Here is a 23780-nt window from a genome sequence, read left to right as displayed (position 1 = left end):
ATAGATATCGTTATCGCCTGAAATGAAAAAACATATCGTGATATGCAAAAATCTTATATCGCCCAGCTTTATATATATATATATATATATATATATATATATATATATATATATATATATATATATATTAGGGGTGCAACGATATTCGTATCGATATTGAACCGTTCGATACAGTGCTTTCGGTTCGGTACGCATATGTATCGAACAATACAACATTTTTAATTTATTTGATCAACTTTCCTTCTGACAATGCTGTCTGTGTTGAGCGCTCAGTGAATCTGCGTTCGACTACTCCGCCTAGGCTGCACTGTCGAGCGCAGATCCACTGAGCGCTCAACACAGACAGCATCGTCAGAAGGAAGAGCGCAGGGCAAGTTAACTTGCAACATGGCAAATTGAACCTCCCCCACCCTCATTCAGATCTGGCGTTTGGAACTATTTTGGTTTTCATGTGACGTATGACCCTGATGGTAAGCGCGTCTTGGACTAAAGTAAAACAGTATGTTGGATGTGCCACGCAATGCTTAATTACATGGGTGGGAACTAGTGTGTTAGCGCAGTTAGCTCGTTAACGTGTTGGCCGTCTAGCCCCACGCACGGGGCGATCAGGGGTAGCTCGTTAACGGAGATTTGCCGTGTTGTGGCGTTAAGATCATTTCAACGAGATTAACGCTGACAGCACTAGTGGGAACAGAGACAATTCTCTGTAATAAACTCTCTTTTCCAAAGATGAGTGATTCCTCAATCAGATACAGGGCTCGCAATATCGCTAGCCCGACGTCCTGGTGTTAGCGATTTTTCCAGTCGGGCTACCAAAACAGATTTCCAATGTTACCATGTGTTTGTGTATGTGTAATGTCTTTACTTATACTGGTCAATAGACTTTAGTGAACACATTATTGAAAGGTGTTATTGATAGGGTTGTCTAGCACAACCCTATTGCTGGAACAATCAGAGACAATTGTACTGCCTCTAGCAAAGCACTGGACACCAGGCAGAACACTCTGTGTGATCTCGTGCACGAGGGAGATGCCTGTGACGAGCGCTGTTCCTGCCACTTGAACCCCAGTCACTCTCTGTCAGCTCCCTCGTAGCACTGCCCTTTATTGAGGTTATGTGAATATGCTTAGGTCATTAACATATGACATCTTACACCAGCAAAGAGTACCTTGTCTGTGTTAGTGTAGGTATGTGTGTGTATGTGTGTGTGTCAAGATATGGCCCTCTGAATGCCTCCTTAAAAAGGCGGTGCCAGGAGTCCAGCGGTCCACCTAAAGAAAGGGCTCCTATACTTGAACAGATAGACAGTAGGTGTCCACCTATACCATAAATCAGAAAGAGAAGATACCACCTTTCTCATGACCTTAGGATGTGTGTGTATGCCAGAACACTCTGGAAGGCACACAGTCTTTTCAGACTACTATGGATCAGACCTTTATCATTATACAATTGATTCTGTACCGCTAAGCATATATGATTATATATTTCTAAGTATAATTGACAATCAAACAATATAAATATGACAGTTATACATAAATTAAAAACAGTTTTTCAAGTATCTTTATTCCTCTGAAGCAGCTGCATTATAACCAATCTTGTCCTCTGTGGCCATTTAAAATAGCCTAAAATAACTGTTGTTATATTTGTTGCAGTTTCTGCTCCTCTTGGACACACGACTGTTGAAAAGACATATTTGATTTTCGATGTGACTTTTAACTGGATAAATATCAGATATATAAACGTCCCTCTGCAACAAGTCCAGCTTCTACCTCATGATAGGAATGTTTTTGTGGCTCAAGATGACCTGATATCTTTCATGATGGATACATTTGACTCATGTTTCACATATTATAGACCAACAAGTGCCCTTCTCAGTGTGAAGTGAACTGGAGTCTGTCTGTACTGGATCTGGATTCATCATCGTCCCTCCAACAGCGACATAGTGATCCGGCTCACCAATTGGTGAAAACGACCTACCGAGCCTGCTAGAAGGTGCAGGAGGGCCAATCTGAGCTAAAATTATGGAGCTAATAACTGCTAATAAAGCCAATTGATGGACCGATAACATGTATATTTAATGTCAGCTCCCTCCAAAATAAGAGTTTTTTAAAAAACTCAGACTGAGGTCTTATTTTGAAAGCCAGAGTTTGTTGAAGCTGTTTCCTGAAGGGGGACCCTGAACAATTAGAAAAAGCAGATTTTAAAACACTTAATGTCATCTGTGCTCATTAAACGGACATCATGCAGTTTATCTTCAAACCAGCAGAGGGCCACATATCACCAACAACGAAGAGTTCAAGAAGATGTTTGTGCCATCAGAGCTGTACGTATTGATCTGATCAATATTGAAGTTCATGTTTCTGTGATTGGTAGTGATGTGTCAGTCGCGAACGAAACGGCTCTTAGAGCCAGATCTTTGAAGTGAACGACGCGAGCCGGCTCCTTATTGGGATCCGTGGGGTTTTTTTTTCTTTCTCTCACCCTCTCTCTCGCACTATTTTTCCCCTTTCTCTCCGCACGCGACTTGTGCTTTGCGCTGCAAACACAGGGGAGGGGCGGTAGTTACACTCACAGTAGAGCAGGAGGGAGAGAGAGAAAGAGACTCAGGGACAACAACATCACATTAGAAAGGTATAGTAATCATCCACAACTATTTTCAGTTGCGGGTGATAAAGGATTCAGAAAGTTTATTCTTGCAGGCCCATGCATCTTCTTTTTGTTTTCATATTTGATTTATTTATTACATTTTATGTGGAGTGAATAAATGAAAGTATATTTAAAGTATATTTACGGCACGTACAAAGCCCGAAGCACGTAAAAACTCCAAAATACGTAAAAACTCCAAAACACGTACAAACTCCGAAGCACTAACAAAACCAAACAGAAGTGCTCCAGGATGCTAGACGCAGTGTTGAACTTTTGTTACCTAGCAGCTACACAACCCAGGAAGTACCAACAACTTGATTCTGTGTGTGGTAGTAACAGGTAAATGAACATTTTTTTTAATTATTTGAATATATATGAGTGCTTGTGTGTAAATACACAAACAATACACATATGCTTTCAATTGTGTAATTTAAGTGATCTAGGTAGCTGTTTTGAAAGTTCAGTTAACGCTAGAAATGTGTTTTGGAGTTTGTACATGCTTTGTCTCTAGGGGCCACCGTATATATTTATATATAAACATATATAAATAAAACCACTTTTTTTACATTAGTAATTCCTTTTGTGCATAATTTTATATTATTGTTAATAATAAATTAATTATTATTAACCTGAAGAGCCAGTTGGGAGCCGAAAGAGCCGGCTCTTTTTAGTGAGCCGAGCCGAAAGAGCAGGTTCTCTAAAAAGAGCCGGAAATCCCATCACTAGTGATTGGATCAGTTTTTAAAAGCAGCTATTTTTATAGATTGTCAGAAACATGAGAGAAACTGAATGTCTTTAATATTTGATACACTGAGTACTTTTGGATGTCTACTTATTCAACCATGATGGAAACATCCCATAAAGAAAGATAAATCAAAAATTTGGATTCATTTTAATGAGCCCCATGACTTGTTGAAAATGCAGAGGAGCTGGTTGTGAAGTGAGCTTAAGAGAAACACAACATACTGATATTCACTGTGAACCTTTGAGTGGAAAAAGACAGAAAAACAACATGTGGATCCTGGAATAATGTGAGCTTCCATCTTTAAAGGACTGAAGAGGAAGAAGTTTACAATGAATCATTTAGAACAGTTTCAAACATCAACTGACTGAATCCATGAATCTGAAAACATGTTTCTGAGTGAAAGAGACAGACATGTACAGACTGAACTATCTGTTCAACAGTCAGAGTGTTTCTCTAACAGGAGGACACTCTTTACACTTCACTCAGCACAGGGACACTGAGGAATCAGGAGGATAAGACCAGGCCATAAACCCAGGATAAAGAGTTTCAGTGAATGTGGTGTTGAAGGTGTGGAGGTGGATCAGAGTGTCAGAGGAGACTCTGTAGAAGGACAGAGTGCCAGCAGGACAGTCCACATACACTGCTGCTCTGTTAGAGACAGAGGAGGAGGAGGAGGAGGAGGTGACGGATACAAATTTTGTGTTGTAACAGACATAAACAGGACCATCATTAGTGCAGTATAGACTCCAGGAATGATCATTCCGTCCAAACCAACAGTCATTACCCTCTCCTTTCCTTCTGATTCTTCTGTAACTCACTGATATATAAACTTCTCCAGTCCACTTGACCTCCCAGTAACAGCGACCAGTCAGACCATCTCTGCACAGCAGCTGAGGAAGAATATCAAATCTGTCTGGATGATCAGGATATGACTGAACCTCCGCACGTGTCACCTTCCTGTTGTTGTCAGACAGTTTGAGGTTTGTGTGAACTGTGTTTGTGTCGATTGTGAGTTGACAGGAATCTGATGGAGAGAACAAACACAATCCAGCTGCAGTTATTGATCCATCATCTGTTCATTGATTGACACTTTGATGATGACTCCTGACATGATGAAGATGGTTGAATGTGTGCTGCTTTGTTTTCATGAATCCCATTAAAAACACACTTACACTTCTTCAGACCTGGTCTCAACCATTGGACTCCAGCAGGCTCCACCCTGAAAGGAGGAGGGGGGTCAGAGCAGCACAGTCTCTTTCAGCATGCACACATGGACATTACATGGCTCTCATACACATACTGTTAGACACTGATAAAGGAACAGTCCAACATTTTCACAAATACACTTCAATCCATACGTGGATCAAACTGCTGATGATTTGAACTGATCCTGGATCTGTCAGTACTCCACTGTATGAATGAAATATGACTGATTCAAACTGTCACCTTCATTATCCTTATATTCCTCTTCTGTTTAGCTGGAAAGGACACCTCCCTGCCATCGCTACCAGCTGTTTTTCTCCACAAGGAGAGAGGAAACAGGTGTCTAACAAAATCAGACGTCCTCACTTTAAAGCCTCATTTTAAATGAATGTTACATTAATGTTCATTGTAATAGCTGTAATTGGGCTTATTACACAGCGGGGACATGAATAGTTTTGTTACAGGCCAAGTACAGCTGGATTTTATGACAATAAAGCTAGCTTACTTTTGTAACATATAGGTCTACTTTTAATTAAATTTCTACCATTTGCAGTGTTGGGGAGTAACGGAATATATGTACTGCTGTTACGTATTTAAAATACAAAATATTATGGGGCGCCGTTTGTAAAGTGAAACATGCTGAAATTAACGGCAACATTTTTCCACATTTAGCTCAAAACAAGTCATTTTTTACAACATTTAGTAAAATATTAGTAACTTTTCATATTTAAAACAGAATTTTAAATGTTAAATCTAAATGTTAAATATTCAATCTAAATGTTAAATGTTAAATCTAAATATTATATTTAAATCTAAATGTTAAATGTTAAATCTAAATATTATATTTAAATCTAAATGGTAAATGTTAAATCTAAATATTATATTTAAATCTAAATGTTAAATGTTCAATCTAAATCTAAATGTTAAATCTAAATGCTAAATGTTAAATGTTAAACCTAAATGTTTAGGCTAATATGCAAATTTATTGTACGGATCAACGGAAATACCAAAATAAAAGCTTCCCGAAAACCTCCGGTGCAAAATTGTGTCTGTTCTCCTCCTCACTTCTCCCTGCCATGTGCTGCTTCACTTCTTGCCTACGACCATGTCCAGCGATTTTGCTGGACATGCGCTGCAGCGATTGTGAAGTGGAGACTGCAGCTGCTAAGAGTGCACTACTGCTGAACCTTTGGATGGCCGACAAAACGGATCTTCTGATGTTTTCAGCTAAATCGCCGGACGTGCTTTCTCATGGTCGGGTTATGGCTGAATTCCAGTGGAATGACGGTCCCGCCATAATAGACGTTCCAGCCATGTGTTCCAGACCTAAACCTAACCTTATCCCTAACTATAACTTTACTAGCAGTTAAATGACGTAAAATAGTGTTTTCCAAAGCGATTTTTAGAAAATGAATGAACATGTGTAGATTGAGTCCAAACGGTTCTCATGTGCTCTCCTTTTTCCGATGCCGTAATTTAGGAAAGTGTTGGGTACCCGAAAGCATAAAATGTTGACAATTTCTCACCTAGCGAAAATTATTACGCTTTGGGAGTGAGAACGTGTCTGACCACTACCGGCACACTTTTGCACCGGAGGTTTTCGGAAAGCTTTTATTTTGGTATTTCCGCTGATCCGTGCAATAAATTTGCATGTTAGCCTAAACATTTAGATTTAACATTTAGCATTTAGATTTAACATTTAGATTTAGATTTAAATATAATATTTACATTTAACATTTAACATTTAGATTTAAATATAATATTTAGATTTAACATTTAACATTTAGATTTAAATATAATATTTAGATTTAACATTTAACATTTAGATTTAAATATAATATTTCGATTTAACATTTAACATTTAGATTTAAATATAATATTTCGATTTAACATTTAACATTTAGATTTAAATATAATATTTCGATTTAACATTTAACATTTAGATTGAATATTTAACATTTAACATTCTGTTTTAAATATGAAAAGTTACTAATATTTTACTAAATGTTGTAAAAAATGACTTGTTTTGAGCTAAATGTGGAAAAATGTTGCCGTTAATTTCAGCATGTTTCACTTTACAAACGGCGCCCCATAAAATATGAGTAACATTATTCCGTTACGCTTACCGTTTAAAAATGTGATATTCAGAATACAGTTACTTCACTGAAATAGATGGATTACATGGTGGTGTTTTCCTGCTTCATATGTTAGTCTGTCCTCTCTCTACTTTTGGTAATCCCATGCCAGTGGAAACTGTTGAGGTTTAAATTTATAATTTTGAAAGTTTATATGCTGATTATATTGCTTTATATAAGAAAGGCCTTACTCTGAGTACACTCTGTGCCAAAAGTCCTGACAGGAAACTGCATGCTTTTGCAGAAGCATAGGACCTGCTGCAGAAAGTGAAACCAACTAGGTTGTTTGATCGAAACTTAAAGTGTGATGTGACGTAGAGAGTAAGTATATAGCTAGGCTTCCGTTTGTGCTTGTATGTAAAATTAAAGATCATTTTTTTGAGTTTGACCACTTTGAGCCCTGTATCTTTCTTGGCCGTAAAGAATACAAAAGAACTGGGATTTAATGAAACCCAAACAAAACGCGCATTAAGAGGCTCTGATGCCTGTGTCACAATCTCGCGGCCCATGTCACCGCTACTTGCATAATGACATGAAGAAATATTTCTTAAAAAAATGTTTCAATATGAAGGAACTGTGAGCAGACTGTTACAGGCATACCCCTTTAAGAATGCAGCCTCATGGGCAGTTTAGTCTGTGCTGCAGGGAGAATGTGTGGGACTGCCCCTCCCGTTATATGTGTGTGAGCACGAGGGAGGGAGAAAAAGGAGAGTGGAAAAGTACAAGTTGTCACCGACCAGAAACGGGAGATGGAAGCATGTAAATATAACAATAACCACTGCACTAAGTTGTTAAGACTCAACTGTACACTGTGTTCTTGTTATTCAACGCCTCTCTCTCTCTTGCTAGCAAAATTGACCCAGACAATAAAGCTAGTTACCAGCTACGAGCCCAACACAGAACCCGACGCATTAGCCAGAGCTCCCTTTACTTTGGTTCGGAACAGCGCACCTGTTTTATATACGCGCAGAATAGTTTTCTATACGAGATCACTGCAAAAGGCGCAGCCTGACCTAATGTCCACCCTGTGGATTACTTAATATATTATCATGCTTTTTACAAGTACATGAATGTACTATTTCTATATGATTTATTACTATTACTGAATATAATTCGCCATACCAATACCTACCAGATTTTTAAAATCTTAATATAAAATGAGTAACGGTAGTATTCAGAATACGTCACTCTCATTGAATAATATAATGGAATACATTACAAAATACATTCTGTGGAAGTATTCTGTAATCTCTAGTGGAATACATTTTAAAAGTAACCCTCCCAGCACTGACCATGGGGCAATATGACAGATGCTCTCCAAAAAGCCTTGTGTTTTAAATAGGATAGGAATTTGCGTTTCCTGATTGTTCTGCTGCCTCTTTAAGATTCTGATGGTAAACATGTTTAAACAATGTGTATATTCTTGATCCTAGATATTCTTTATCACTTTTAAATAGTTTCCACATTTAATTGTTTTCTCATGGTGCTCATCAATTTTAATGTTCATTTTGTGTTCTATGTGTGCTACGTATTGGCTTTAAAAGTGCTATAAATAAAGTAACAAAGAAATAAACAAATCTTGCTAATAATTAATTTTTTCTTGATTTTCTTGATACCTCTTCTTAGTGCTAAGGTAGGTTAGACATGAGCCTACTTTGTGCACTGGTGAGCAGTCATGTTGGAAAAGGAAGACGCTATCTTTAACTCTCTAGGGTCCAGGGTATAATTTGCCTTTCTTGACTACTTTTGATTTGACCTCTATATTTCACCTTTAAAAAATGTTTATCTTGCCTTGTTTAGTCCCGTTACTTTCAGCACAACGTCAAATATCTGAAATTGAAATTACTATATTAGCACAACTGATCTAAATTCAGAGAAAAAAAATTAAATCCGAGTAGAAAAAGTTATATTTTTTACTGTAAAAACCACAAACATGTTTAACGAATCATTTTCATAACTTGAAATGCAAATAGAAATTACACATTTCTAAAAATTATGCATAAGGTTTGCACACCAAAGTTTAATGGTACTATTTTCCTAAAAGTACAGCCAAGGCCTCAGGCATTTTTTATATAACCATTTAAAACTATTTACAGATGAATCAGGTGTTCTGCATCAAATAAGAAGGCACACAAATTATATATGCCAGTCCCAAAAATTGTTTCTGTTCACTATAAAACAGAGGAGAACACCACAGGCCTAAACCCTGCAGGTCTGACAACAGGAGGTGTATATGTCCAGTTTTCCAGATGGAGACAGCGTTTACACTGGAATCTGACTTTGGTGGCTGTTTTGGAGCAACTGTGACATTCAGCAGTATAACTGACACACAACACAAAACTACAGCCTCCAAAGACGCTAAACGTTACTAATGTCTCACATATGAAAATTCATTCTCTCTATTTCTTTCGCTTGCCTGCTTTCTCTCACCGGTGTCACCCCTAAAACTTCTCCCTCTTCCTAAAGAACCAAATGCCACATGTTGCCATTTCATGCTTGGATAAAATGGTCAAATGGTCATTTGACCCTTTTCTTTCCAAGCTCCTTAGACTACGATGACCTGGATGACTGAGAACTTTCACAGACATTGGCTGACATGGTAAACTTTTACACCAAGAGGGAAGAGGTGTTTTTTTTTTTTTCCACTCGCAACCGGAGAGTGTTTGCTGCCCCTGTCCTTAGACCTTTCACCGTAAACACCACTGTTTTGTTCAGAAAAAAACATTGCATGTATTTTTTATCATAATTCTGGTTTTACGTGGCCTATCGACACAATTTAAAAACTGGTATATAGTTTAAGTCCACACTTTCGACCCAAGTTGAAACGGACTCTGAGTCCTCTTGTTGCTGAGTCGTCTTAAATTGTTGTGTGATTTTGACACGCCGGCATGTCCGTTGATCCCAGAGGGTTAAACTGTTTCTTCAAATTTGGGAGGATGAAATTGTCCAAAATGTCTAGCATTGTCTAGCATTTTTATATATTTCATTTTATTATTTTTTACTATTTAATTTGTAAAAATGTGTATACACACACACACACACACACACACACACACACACATAGAAAAACATTTAGTATACACATCCAGAAATGCATACACTATTATATATTGTACATATATTTATTAATTTCAGGTTGGCCATTCTTGTATTTTGCTCGTTTGTGTTATTGTGTTTGCACATCTCTGTTGCTTGTGGGGCTCGCACACAAGAATTTCACTCGCATGTGCTGTGCCAGTGTGCCTGCACATGTGATGTGACAATAAAAGTGATTTGATTTGATTTGATTTGATTTGAGAGTTCCTTTCACTGGAACCAAGAGACTGAGCCCAGCCCCTGAAAAACTACCTTGCACTGTAATCCCGCCCCACCCACCACCAAACTTAACACTTATCCATTGGATAGTCAGAAGTAGAAGTGTGATTTATCATTCCAGAGAACACGTCTTCATTGCTCTGGAGTCCAGTGGCAGCGTGTTTTACATCACTGCATCTGACACATTCCGTTGGGCTTCATGATTTACGGTTTGGATGATGCTGCTTGCCCATGGAAACCCATTCCATGTAACTCTCCTTGCACTGTTGTTGAGATAATCTGAAGACCACAAAGTTTGGTGGTCTGTATTGATTGACTCTACAGAAAGTTGGTGACATCTATGCTTGATACACCTCAGCATTCAATGGCATAAGGGCTGTGTATTGCCACTGATTTCTATAATCGATTTAATTCCTCTTCACAAGGTCCTGTTCGATTAGATCACTGATTTGATTCTGAAAAATTTTGCCTCAGACAGTCAGAAGTATTATAGTTCTTATCAGTACTGAAACTTTAGAAGCTCATCAGAGGTGTAAGAATCACTGCAGATGTCTTTGTGTCAAAGTAACTGTGGATAAAACACAGAAAACATGAAGGAGATTTTCCTGGCCTGGCTTCTTATAGCAGAAAACAACCTTTAAAATATTCTGCAGTGAAACAAAAATGAAAGAAAACCATGAATCAACATCTGAACATTACCTGATGCTGCTGAAGTGAAGCAGAGCAAAGTTACGGAGGTTTTATTAGATACACAGATAAGGGTTTGCAATTTGGCATCATTTAAAAAGTTCACATTAATAATAACTCATAATTAAATGCAGAGAGGCGTATAAACACATAATGAGTCAAAAGAGGTGAAAGAAGGAGAAATAGTGCAATAGATAGATGGAATAGATAGATTTGCTGTCTGTCATTGTTTATGTTATGTCTGCGTGAAACAAACATGAATTAAAGAATCAAATTATTTAAAGGAAATGTTTCCAGCTCTTCCTCCTCCATCAGACATTCTCTCCATACCTTAGAGTGTCCAGTCTCCAGCCTGGATCCTGCAGTCCAGCCGACAGTAGCTTAATTCCTGACTCGCCTGGATGATTGTAGCTCAGGTCCAGCTCTCTCAGATGGGAGGGGTTGGAGCTCAGAGCTGAGGCCAGAGAAGTACAGCCGTCCTCTGTGATCAGACAGCCTGACAGCCTGCAGACAAAAAACAACAAAAAACAGTTCAGCTGTGAATACTGGAAGCCAATGTAGCAGTTTCAAATTTGTTTCTGTGTAAAATGCCCTGGACCCAGAAATACTATGGTCACTGGAATGCCTTCATGCATATTTCTGATAACCAATAACCAAAGTTTTTTATTTATTAAACTTTTTTCTACTTGATGGGTGTGTCACAGAACAGGGAACAGGGAATTGGTGGTTTATGAGAAGTTTATGTTTTAGGCCACACTTGCTACTTTTCAAATAATATTTTCAGGACAGTAAAGTACCTTTAGCGTTGAAAGAGGCGGCTAAATAACAAATCATTTGACACTGCTGGTGGTGACACAGCTGGAGAACCACAGACCATACTGCTAGTGACATACTAAGAATTGAATTTGCTGGTGATTGAAGATAAAGTGTATTACAAGTCTAGTACAATTTAAAATAAGTCACCCTGTAAAAATTTGAAATTAACTGATCTGAAATGTTTAAGCTACGCAAATCACCAAATTGTGTTGTAACAGGAAGTGATACAATAACACAGTGAGAACTAAAGATTATAGCAAACATGTTATTAAAGCTTCTCTACCATAATGAAACATCTGTGAGAAAGCTGTAAAGGACTTACACAGAAACACAATAATCAATGCTACCATTCACACCTACAGCCAATTTACAATATTCACATGACAATAGTAGTTGGAGGAGTATTGGCTCAAATTGTGGTCATAATTTTTTTGTGCTCAGGTTCCCTGGTTGTGTGTGGATTTCAACTTACAAGTACAAATGTTTCTTCCTTTCAGCTGATTGGTCAATGTCATGTCAATCACAAATTTAACAGTCCAATCAGAGAACAGATGGGTTTGGCTGTTGGAGAGGCGCTTTACTGAGCTTCACATCCTGGAAGAATAAATGCCCTTTCACATGCCAGCCCAGCATTTTCCTTCATCACCACAATGGAAAACAGTCTGTGTGTGTTTATACTTGTAAAGTGGATACACAGCCAGGGAACCCGAGCACAGAGTTTTACACGTAGATTTTTGCTTTGTATCTGTAACCAGACCTTAACCAAAAAATTTGTAACTCGTGTAAATATTTTTTTACAAACACAAATCTTTTTTACACGCACACAAATTGTCATCTGTAGATGCACAAATATACCATTTTCACATATTTTGGTTTACAAGATTACAAAACTCAGTTCACAAATAACCATTTGATTTAAAAGTACAATATATTTATGACCACAATCTGAGCCCACAGAGGAGAATCCACACAGGCACAGGGAAAGCATGAAAAATTGCTTTGTGGCACCAATGCATCTGAGGCAAATACATGTTGATTCTCAAGGGGCGACACAACAGATAAAAGAAGTACCCAATATATAAGCTTGGATTTCTGCATAAACTGACACAGAACCAATGAGGGTTATGGTTATTGGCTATGTATCGTAAACAGATAAACCGGACTAAATTCTGCAGCAGACAGTGGAGCACTTTATCTGTTTCAACTTCACTGCCACTGTCACGGTTCTGGGTAAGTTTGACCCAGTATTTTGAGTTATGTTTTGGTGCGTGTTCGCATTTTGGATTCTTTAATCATTGTGGTGCTTTAGATGATGATGATTATTTTTATTATTATTATTATTAATAATAATCTGTGTTTCAGTTATTCTTGTTTAGGGATTAGTTCTTAGGTTTGTGTTCTCATGTTAATTGCAGGTTTAGTTCAGTGTCTAGTCTGTCTCTCAGTGTTGTGTCTGCGTCTTTGTTTGGTGGATTCTTGTTTCCTGTTTTATTGTGAAAGTCTATGTCTTATGTCAGTGTGTACAGCTTTGCTCCCCCTGTCTCGTTAGTCCAATCCCTCCCGGCTGTGTCTCCCTCCTGTTGCCCATTCCCTGATTACCACCCTGTGTATATAAGCCCTTTTTTTTCCTGTGCTCGGTGTCGTACCCTCAGATTCTGCCTGTGAGTGTCCGGTTCTCAGTGTTCGTTGTTCTGTTCATGTTTTGTTCATTGCCAGCAATAAAGCTGTGGTTTTCTGTTGAAATTTGGCTTCACGAGTCCTGAGTTTGGATCCTCACCTCCGCCTGCCCGCACACAGAGCCCTGACAGCCACAGGATCAAATATAGAAAATATTTCCTATATTATATTTAGTGCCTTCTTTTGTGGAATCTTTTACGTTTCAGTTTGTTTGTGTTACTGAATGTAGCTGAATAAGTATATATCCAAAAACAGACCCAAAAACCTTTTATCCATTTTTACAATTGAGAGGTGCGGTTGATTTCTTTTTTGACTGCCTTAAGGTTTTGCCAACTTACAGGTTAGGATTTTATTTCCTATGTTGAAAACATCAAGTTTACATGTAATAACATGTGAAATAGAAATGAAATGGCCACTGCCATTTTATTGATTATTTTTTTAAAATTTAGTTTACAAAGTTAATTTTGGATTAGTTTTTTTTTTTTTTTATTTAAGTCAAAAGGGATGAATGAGAAGAGTTTTAAAATTCTCATCATGTATTCAGACAGAAATAATTTCACGAGGGTGTAAGGGTTAACATGAATAAATCAAACTCCAATGTATAAACATACTTTGTAAATTGTTACAGAATACAGAAAATGAATCAAACTGGAAAGTTTTGTTGATGGAAGTAAACATTTTTGACTTATTGGACAAGACAAAAGAATAATTTTTAGAAACCATGCTTTATACTTCCTTTTAGCCTTTGCTGTAGTGCCACAGAGTTCATTCCTTTCATTCTTTCTGGGTTTATTGCATAACTGTTGGGTCTCTGGTGATGTCCTATGTTTGACTTCTCTTTTAGACCTGGTCTTCCCATTAAATAAAACGTCCATTCTCTTCTGCTTGTTCTTTTCAGGGTCGCTACCATAGGGCAAGAGGCAGGGTGCACCCTGGACAGGTCGCCAGTCTGTCACAGACCTAACACATAAGGACAAACAACCATTCACACTCACATTCACACCTGTGGGCAATTTAGAATGATCAGTTAACCTAACCCCACTAATTGCATGTCTTTGGACTGTGGGAGGAAACCGAAGTACCCGGAGAGAACCACACAAAAAACGGGCAGAACATGCACACTTCACACGGAAAGGACACAACGATGTGGCAGAATCAACCTCAGGACTTGCTAACTCCTGTGCCACTGTGCTGGCAGGTTTGAAGATTTGAAGTACATTGTCTGCAATCCAGTATGAAACAGTTTGTAACAAAGAAAAGAAATTGATATGTTATGAATCTCAAAAGACCAGCGCTTAAAAAGCATGTTATGCTGAAAAAGCATATTATGCGCCTCACCTGAGAGTTTCCAGGATACAGTTTGGACTCTTCAATCCAGCAGCCAACAGCTTTACTCCTGAGTCTTGCAGGTCATTATTACTCAGGTCCAGTTCTCCAAGACTAAAAACCTTAGAGATGAGAACTGTGCACAGAGCTTCACAGCTTCTCTCTGAGAGATTACAGCCAGACAGTCTGAAAAAAGGTTATATTTGTGATCGAATTAAATGACTTATTTTCAACTTACCACAAGGAAAACAAACAATTCTATGTCCACATCATAAATGAGAATACAACTCAAAATCCATGCATTAAAAAAATAGAACTTGCTTTGAAACAGCACAGTCACACTAGTGATGGTAAATTTGATTCTTTTTACTGAATCGAGTTTTAATGAGTCACTCACCAAAGTGAATCAGATTTTTTGAGTCATTTGATTCACTGAGTCAGTTGACCAGAGAGTGCAAAAAATTTACATTTTCACTCAAACTCAATTTGTTTCTCTTTTCATGTAAATCCCACTGCTAAGACGAATGATTCTAAAAAAAAAAAAACCCAACTATTTTATAGAGCAAAAAAGAGCAAAAACATTTCTAAAATAAAGCAATTTCCTATCAAAATTGCTTAATAAACATTTATTTTGTTTATTTGTATTTTATTAGTATTTTCCTTAAATGTGTCAAATATATATTTTCTCATCTAAATGTCCACTGAGCTGTGAGCCAGGGGGCGGTAATGCTCCTTAACATTGGTTGCCAACCAAGAAGAAGAAGAAGCTGTGAGCCAGGAGGGAGGGGGTGAGTGAGTGAGTGAGTGAGTGAGTGATTCGTTCGCTCTATGATTCAGCACAGGAGGGAGGGGGTGAGCAAGTCCTGAGTGATTCGTTCGCTCGCTCTATGATTCAACACAGGAGGGAGGGGGTGAGCGAGTCCTGAGTGATTCACTTACGCTTACGATTCAGTACAGGAGGGAGGGGGTGATTAGCTCAAATGTGCTGTTAGCATGTTAGCAGAGCGATGCTACTGTGAACCGAGGAGCTATTGTCTTGATGTGTGCTTCTACTCAGGGTTTTTTCTTCCAGTTCAGAGGAGAAATGCTTTTGTTATGAAACTGGCTGTTGTCCCCCCCACTATTTTAATTATAAGCCAGATATATTTCTACTAATGGAATTAGTTTGCTAACAGCAACAGGGATGAGTCAGTGAGTCAGTTGGGCTTGTGAATCATGATTCACGAGTCAGTAAAGTGATTCTCGAGTATTGAACGATTCGTTCACGAATCGAACATCACTAAGTCACACCTTTGTATCTGTTAAACATGTGGGGAGTTAGTAATTTTAGTGATTATAAATTAATACCCACTGACACAGGCATTCGTACTTTCCAAAGTAGAATATCAGTGATTGTTGTTGGTGGATACTGTTCAAAATAATCCTTAATGATCACATACTGAACCCTCATGTAGCCACCATTCATTATCTGTTGTAAACAAGTTGCTTTAACTCCTTGCAAGAATTTTCTTCTTTATTTATATTCGATTTTGAAGTAAATCTCTGGGCCCACTTTGATATGGGTTACATCCACAAATGTTTTGGAAATGCTAAGATTTTCTGCTGCTATAGACTGTACATTGCAATATTTAAACAATAAAAGTGTGCATAGATGCATACTCACAGAGCTTTGTTGGAGGCTTTGATCACTGGCAGCATTCTCAGAAGCGCCTCCTCTGAAGCAGAGTATTTCTTCAGGTCAAACACATCCAGATATTTTTCTGATGACAGTAAGATGAAGACCAGAGCTGACCACTGAGCAGGAGACAGTTTGTCTCTGGAAAGTCTTCCCGATCTCAGAGACTGTTGGATCTCCTCCACAAGAGAACAATCAGTCAGTTCATTCAGACAGTGGAACAGATTGATGCTTTTCTCTGCAGACAGATTCTCACTGAGCTTCTTCTTGAGGTACTGGACTGTTTCCTGTTTGGTACTTCCTGTCTGTGTCAGCAGGCCTCGTAGGAGAGTCTGATTGGTCTGCAGTGAAAGACCCAGGAGGAAGCGGAGGAACAAGTCCAGGTGTCCATTTGGACTTTGTAAGGCCTTGTCCGCAGCAATCTGGTAGAAGTGTCTCAATGCAGATTCTTCTCTTCCTTCAGACTTCTGGGATGTAATTACTCGCTCTTCCAGCAGATTAACTCCGGAGTTTATAAAGGTCAGATGGACATGAAGAGCAGCCAGAAACTCCTGAACACTCAGATGGATGAAGCAGAACACCTTGTCCTGGTACAATCCTCTCTCTTCTTTAAAGATCTGTGTGAACACTCCTGAGTACACTGAGGCTGCTCTGATATCGATGCCACACTCTGTCAGGTCTGATTCATAGAAGATCAGGTTTCCTTTCTGCAGCTGATCAAAAGCCAGTTTTCCTAGAGATTCAATCATCTTCTTGCTCTCTGGACTCCAGTGTGGATCTGTCTCAGCTCCTCCATCATACTTGACCTTCTTCACTTTGGCCTGAACCACCAGAAAGTGGATGTACATCTCAGTCAGGGTCTTGGGCAGCTGTCCTTCCTCTCTGGTTTCCAGCACATCTTCCAGAACTGTAGCAGTGATCCAGCAGAAGACTGGGATGTGGCACATGATGTGGAGGCTTCGTGATGTCTTGATGTGGGAGATGATGGTGCTGATTTGCTTCTTCTCTCTGAATCTCTTCCTGAAGTACTCCTCCTTCTGTGGGTCAGTGAACCCTCTGATCTCTGTCACTCTGCCAACACATTCAGGAGTGATCTGATTGGCTGCTGCAGGTCGTGTGGTTATCCAGAGGCGAGCAGAGGGAAGCAGTTTCCCCCTGATGAGGTTTATCAGCAGAACATCCACTGAGGTGGACTTTCTAGGGTCAGTTAGGATTGTAGTTTTTTGGAAGTCCAGAGGAAGTCGACACTCATCCAGACCATCAAAGATGAACACAACCTGGAAGTCTTCAAAGCTGCAGATTCCTGCTTCTTTGGTTTCAGTAAAGAAGTGATGAACAAGTTCCACCAAGCTGAACTTTTCCTCTTTCAGCACATTCAGCTCTCTGAAAGTGAATGGAAATATGAACTGGATGTGCTGGTTGGCTTTGTCTTCAGCCCAGTCCAGGGTGTATTTCTGTGTTAAGACTGTTTTCCCAATGCCAGCCACTCCCTTTGTCAGCACTGTTCTGATTGGTTCATCTCTTCCAGGTGAGGCTTTAAAGATGTCTACTTGTCTGATTATGGCTTCTAGACTGTCTGGTTTACTGGATGCTGTTTCAATCTGTCTGACCTCATGTTCATCATTGACCTCTGCAGTCCCTCCCTCTGTGATGTAGAGCTCTGTGTAGATCTGATTCAGAAGGGTTGGGGTTCCTGCTTTAGCAATCCCCTCAAACACACACTGGAACTTCTTCTTCAGTGCAGATTTAAGGTTTCGTTGACTCCACTGAAAGCTCCTAGTTCCGGTTCCTGATTGACCCGATACACACACACACATCAAGGATTTATGAAGTGCACATAGTTCAAAAATGTATTTTGAATATATTTTTGTGTATTTCTTGAGACATTGTTGAATGTCTTAGCAGCGTAAATATTTATGGAATAGTCTAAGGAGCTTGGAAAGAAAAGCGTCTGGACTTGTTTAAGTTGCTTGAAGAAGTTTCACCTCTCATCCGAGAAGCTTCTTCAGTTCTAAGGGTCAAATGGTGGAGAGTCCCAGATTTAAGCTCTGTGGGAGTATCCCCCCAAAGAGGGACAAAGGACCCCCTGATGATCCTCTACCTAATCACATGAGCCGAGGTGTGAAAACGGGTGTGGGTCACAATCAGCCAGGGTTTCGGGTGAGCTCATTGTGAAACCTGGCCCCACCCTATCATGTGATTTCCTGAGGTCAGACAGCCCAGGATGTGAGTGGGCGTTAAGGTGTCTGGGAAGGGTTCTCAAAACTGGATTATACATGGCAGACAGTTGGTGTCGTAAACCACCGCCTCTGTTCAAAGATGGTCGCTCACAGTGGACATAAATGGCTTCTTTCACTCCTCTTTCAAGACCAAACACCAGCGAGGGAGGATAAGAAAGACAGACACAACAACATTGTCATCCCCTATGTGGGCGGTGTATCAGAAAAACTCAGGAGAGTTTTCTCCAAGCACGACATCCCGGTGCATTTCAGACCCAGCAACACACTCAGATAGAAACTGGTTCATCCCAAAGACAAAACTCCAAAACACAAACTTAACAATGTGGTGCATGCTGTACAGTGCAGAGAGGAATGCCCAGACCTCTACATTGGAGAGACCAAACAGCCACTTCACAAGAGCATGGCGCAAGATAGAAGAGCCACCTCCACAGGACAAGACTCAGCTGTTCATCTGCATCTTAAGGATAAAGGACAGTTTTTCGAGGATGCCAGTGTTCACATTTTGGACAGAGAGGACAGATGGTTTGAAAGAGGAGTGAAAGAAGCCATCTATGTCCACTGTGAGCGACCATCTTTGAACAGAGGCGGGGGTTTACGACACCAACTCTCTGCCATCTATAATCCAGTTTTGAGATCCCTTCCCAGACGCCTTAACGCCCACTCACATCCTGGGCCATCTGTTCTCAGGAATTCGCATGATAAGGTGGGGCCAGGTTTCACAATGAGCTCGCCCGAAACCCTGGCTGATTGTGACCCACACCCGTTTTCACACCTCGGCTCATGTGATTAGGTAGAGGATCATCAGGGGGTCCTTTGTCCCTCTTTGGGGGGATACTCCCACAGAGCTTAAATCTGGGACTCTCCACCATTTGACCCTTAGAACTGAAGAAGCTTCTCGGATGAGAGGTGAAACGTCTTCAAGCAACTTAAAAAAGTCCAAACGCTTTTCTTTCCAAGCTCCTTAGACTACGATGACCTGGATGACTGAGAACCTTCACAGACATATTTATGGAATAATTCTCACTTCTCAGCAAACACTCAGCGAACTTATTCTGTTTCATTCTCTGCAGTAAGTCCACTGTAATCGTCACAAATGCTTCTCTGCTTCTCTTGCTCTGTTCCTCATTCACACTTTGTAAGACATCCTCGTCCTCACATTGACTCTTAAAACATTGTAGGTCATCTGGACTCAGATCTGTCTGGATTTTCTTCAGCTCGTTCTTCACAAAAGTGATGATTTTGTCCTCCAGTATCTGGAACAGAATATTTTATGAATGACCCAGAAACTTTTCTCACAACACAGACAAAAAAAGTACACAGGAGGAGGTATGTTTCTGGGAATGATTTTAATTAGGCACCATAAACACAATCCCTCAATGAAATTCAAACTCTGGCTCTCTAAAAGAATTGGGAAAAGGTAAAATCCACATATCTAATTTGTTCTACTGCTCTTAAATCTAAATGTTGTCACTAAAAGGTATCACGCATGTTGTTCATAAGAACCTTTATCTCATACACACAACTTTAAGGATGCTCTATCTGCAGCTGAATCTGGATGTTATGGAACATTTATCCGATCTGGTGACGCAAACAGTAAAACTCTTTTCTCAACTATATTTGTGTCTTTTAGCCACCTAAGTGTTACCTAACTGTGCGGTGTAACACTTTTATGCCCCTTTTCAGTACTGTAATTTGTACGATCCCTCAGCAGCTGGCTCTAATTAATCCATACAGTACATTGTATGACCACTGTTAGTATTGAAAATTATTATATTTTGTTTATTAAATGATTAAATAAAGCTGTTTTAATTATTTTCATATACACACTGCAATTGTGCTCATATCAATTATGCTTTGTCTTTTGAGGGATGGGAGCTTCATTCGGCGTGATTTTCTGGATTGAAATATTGTAGGAATGACGTAGAAGTGCAGAGAGATTTGCTACACGATTACAATTGATAAGTAGCAGGCTATTTTCTTCTCAGGAAGTCCGAACAAGATATCCTGAAAGTGGGCTTTTAGAATCAGCAGAAGAATAATGGATAATAACATTATCAAGGCTAGGCAGGGAGGTATTTTTCTTTTCTGTCTCTTACAGAGGAGGGAACAAATACAAGACGAGGTCAGACACAGGCGAGAGGTTCCACAGGAGGCTCTCATGTTTGGAGAACATAGCCATGATAATCATTTGTTATTGTTGCTGTATAAAAACATGTAAGGCTGCTTCAGGGCATCCATAGCATGAGGCAGAATGTTGTATCAGACCATGGTCCATAGCGCTGTGTCAAATTTGTAATTCCCACTGCCATAACAAATTAAATTTTATTGAACGACAGAACTTTCTCCTGATTTCCTTCTGAAAATTTGAACATGACATATTCACAATCCATATTCCGTATGGATTATTATAATTGATCCTTTTTAGATTATAGAGACATGTGTGTGGTAGACTTCAGCTGGTGCAAATTTCAGCTGCTTGTGTTAATAATAGAACCCATTACTACTGTCCCTCAACAACTTCACTGGCTTCCTGTGAAATATCACAATGATTTTAGATTCTGCTTCTTTCTCCAAGTATCCCCATAAAGTCACAGCTCCATCTGGAAACAGAGAGGAAATGAGGAGAGTCCAGAAGGAGCTAAGTAGAGAGATAAGGAGGGGAAGGGACAGCCACAGGAGAAAGCTGGAGGAGCAGCTCCAGCAGAGTATTCCGTTACGTTACTCAATGAGAGTAAAATATTCTGAATACTTTGGATTACTTAATATATGGCGAACACAGCTACTGCCAGATTGGCGTCTCAGAATAGGTTGTGTGATTAATTATAAGTCAAATATATTTTGGTTGAAACAAAACACAAACAAACAAAAAGGAGAAAATGGCAAAGATGAGAAAAATTGAAGAAGATTTGGAGGAGATTAAGCTGTCGCTTAACTCGTTGTCAACAGACATCAAAAGAATAGTTAAGCAACAAGGAATTTTAACGACTTTAATGGACCAAATCAAAGAATTAAAAAGCTTGATTAAGGAAAAGTATAAAACAATCCAGCTCTTAGAAAGGAGAGTGGAAGATTTAGAACAGCATGCATGACTGGAGGACGTGATTATTACCGGTTTGGAAACCAAACACAGAAGCTACGCAAGAGTTACTGAGACTGGGAGTGGTGTGAGGTCTGGCGGAGATGAGCCCCCGGTGGAGGAGCAACAAACAGAGCGTCAGGTAGTGGAGTTTTTTGCGAGTAAAAAACTTCCCCTGCATAGCAACAACATCGTGGCGTGTTATACCCTCCCCAGAAAGAATGCCAGGGCACCTCCAGCAATAGTAGTAAAATTTGTGAATCGAAAACACAAAATTGAGCTACTGAGGCAGTCCAGACAACTTAAAGGGAGTGGAGTATATGTGAATGAACATCTCACAAAAAAAAACCACGCAGATATTGCCAGACAAGCCCGTATCATGCGTAAAGAAAAAAAAATCCAAGCAACATGGACAAGAAATTGCAAAGTGATGATAAAGCTCAACGGAACACCAGAAGAACCCAAGTTTGTAATGATCAGGGATTCCAAATCCCCCGTAGATTTGGACAACTACGGGGGATGTTGCGGTCAGACGGCAGAAGGTCTGTTATGATGTGTTTGCTAACAACTAGCCGAACTTATTCAATGAAAGACAGTATTTCCGACTGGAGCGGGAAAATGGCAAGGTATGAGATAGTAGACTGGAAGAGTATTAGTGTGAAGCTGCAGGTGGATATGGAACTGGGATTGACGGTGTTACCATTATGCGTAGAGACGAGATATAGATCTGAGCCGCAGTTATTTATGGATCAGAAAGAATTGTATAGGTATGAGTGGTTTCCCAAAATATGTTGTGAAATACTTGGGTATGTCATAAGGATAACAGACATTTAAAGAATACCCAATCACAATGACTGAAGATTCGGATTACAAATTACATGATTTTGAAAATAATATCGATCCAGAAAGAAATGTGCTTAATGCAATTAATGTTACATGCGAGTATTATACTGAGAATCAATTTAGGGATAATGTTGACTTAGGCAATACATTTTCATTAATTCATTTCAACTGTAGAAGTATCTATAAAAGTTTTGTTCTGATCAATGATTTTTTGAATAATCTGAAAGGCAAGTCTAAAGTGATAGCACTATCAGAAACATGGATAGATGAGGAAAGGGGTTGGGACTTTCACATTGATGGGTATGAATTATATCATATAAATAGATCTAATAAGAAGGCAGGAGGTATGGCACTTTTTGTTGATAGTGATTTGAAATGTAAACAGGTTGAATATATGTCTGTGGCTATTGATGATTTAATGGAGTGTGTGACAGTAGAAATAGAAATGGAAAGAAAGAGTAATATAATTGTTACTTGTATGTATAGGAGGCCTGGGACACTGATAGAAACATTCACAGATGTAGTAGAAGTTTTATTGAGCAAGGTAAAGGGAAATAAGACATTCTGTATTTGCGGTGATTATAATATTGAATTTTTAAAAATGTCCAATCATAAGGCATCATCAGATTTTTTTGAGTTATTATGGGGAAGAGGGTTCTACCCTCTGATTACTAAACCTAGTAGAATAACTGGAAAGTCAGCTACTTTAATTGATCACATTTTCATTAATTGCTTGTAAAGCAACATTATAAGTGGCCTTGTCATAAATGACATAAGTGATCATTTACCTGTTTTTGTTACTTTAGATTATAAAATGACACTAAAGGAGGAAGTGTGTGTGGACAGATATATGAGAATTATAAAATGATGATGCAATAAATAAGTTCAGGTAAGATCTTATGAAAGAAGACTGGAATGAGGTTTATGTAAATGACGTCAATACTGCATACGAGGCATTCTTAAATACTTATTTGTTTTTTGTATGAAAATCACTGTCCACTGGTATTATATAAGTAAAAGAAAAAGAAAACTACTGGTAAACCATGGATAACAAAAGGACTAGAAAATGCATGTAAAAAGAAAAATAAACTGTATAGAGATTATATAAAACTTAGAACAAAGCCTGCTGAAATGAAACATAAAGTTTATAAAAAATAAGTCAGTATTAATTATCAGAAAGGCTAAGAAAGAGTATTATAATAGATTATTTTACAAAAAAAATAATAATGTTAAGGGTACGTGGAATATCTTAAAAAAGTATTGGGTAATAAACATACATCCTTAAATTCACCTACTTACTCTAATAAGAAAAATAAGGTCGTAAGTGATATGAATGAAGTGGTAAATGAATTTAATTTTTTTTTGTAAATATTGGGCCTAACCTGGCAAACTTAAT

At 38.8% G+C, this 23780-nt stretch overlaps 1 protein-coding gene across 2 annotated transcripts in view; it reads right to left on the bottom strand.

The window, feature by feature from the left end:
• Positions 1–1566: 1566 nt before the first annotated feature.
• The window catches only part of LOC146673006 (protein NLRC3-like), a 51903-nt gene continuing 29689 nt past the window's right edge, over positions 1567–23780 (bottom strand). The window contains exons 6-11 of one of the 2 annotated variants that reach the window (XM_085401415.1): positions 19490–19718; positions 16214–18014; positions 14563–14736; positions 11062–11235; positions 4564–4610; positions 1567–4415 (exon numbers count right to left, since the gene is read on the bottom strand). In XM_085401415.1, the coding sequence (XP_085257541.1) occupies positions 3874–4415; positions 4564–4610; positions 11062–11235; positions 14563–14736; positions 16214–18014; positions 19490–19718 (2967 nt within the window). In that variant the 3' untranslated portion in view covers positions 1567–3873. Of the gene's footprint in view, positions 4416–4563; positions 4611–6588; positions 8560–11061; positions 11236–14562; positions 14737–16213; positions 18015–19489; positions 19719–23780 lie in introns of those variants that run through there. The other variant, XM_085401416.1, reaches the window with a different exon arrangement.

This window comes from Rhamphochromis longiceps, linkage group LG3 (genome assembly GCF_057381845.1).
Source record: "Rhamphochromis longiceps isolate RC_006_pf linkage group LG3, R_longiceps_female_GT1.1, whole genome shotgun sequence".
NCBI lineage: Eukaryota > Metazoa > Chordata > Actinopteri > Cichliformes > Cichlidae > Rhamphochromis > Rhamphochromis longiceps.
Note: the sequence above shows the minus strand (reverse complement) of the source record. Positions and strands in the feature narration are given on the sequence as shown.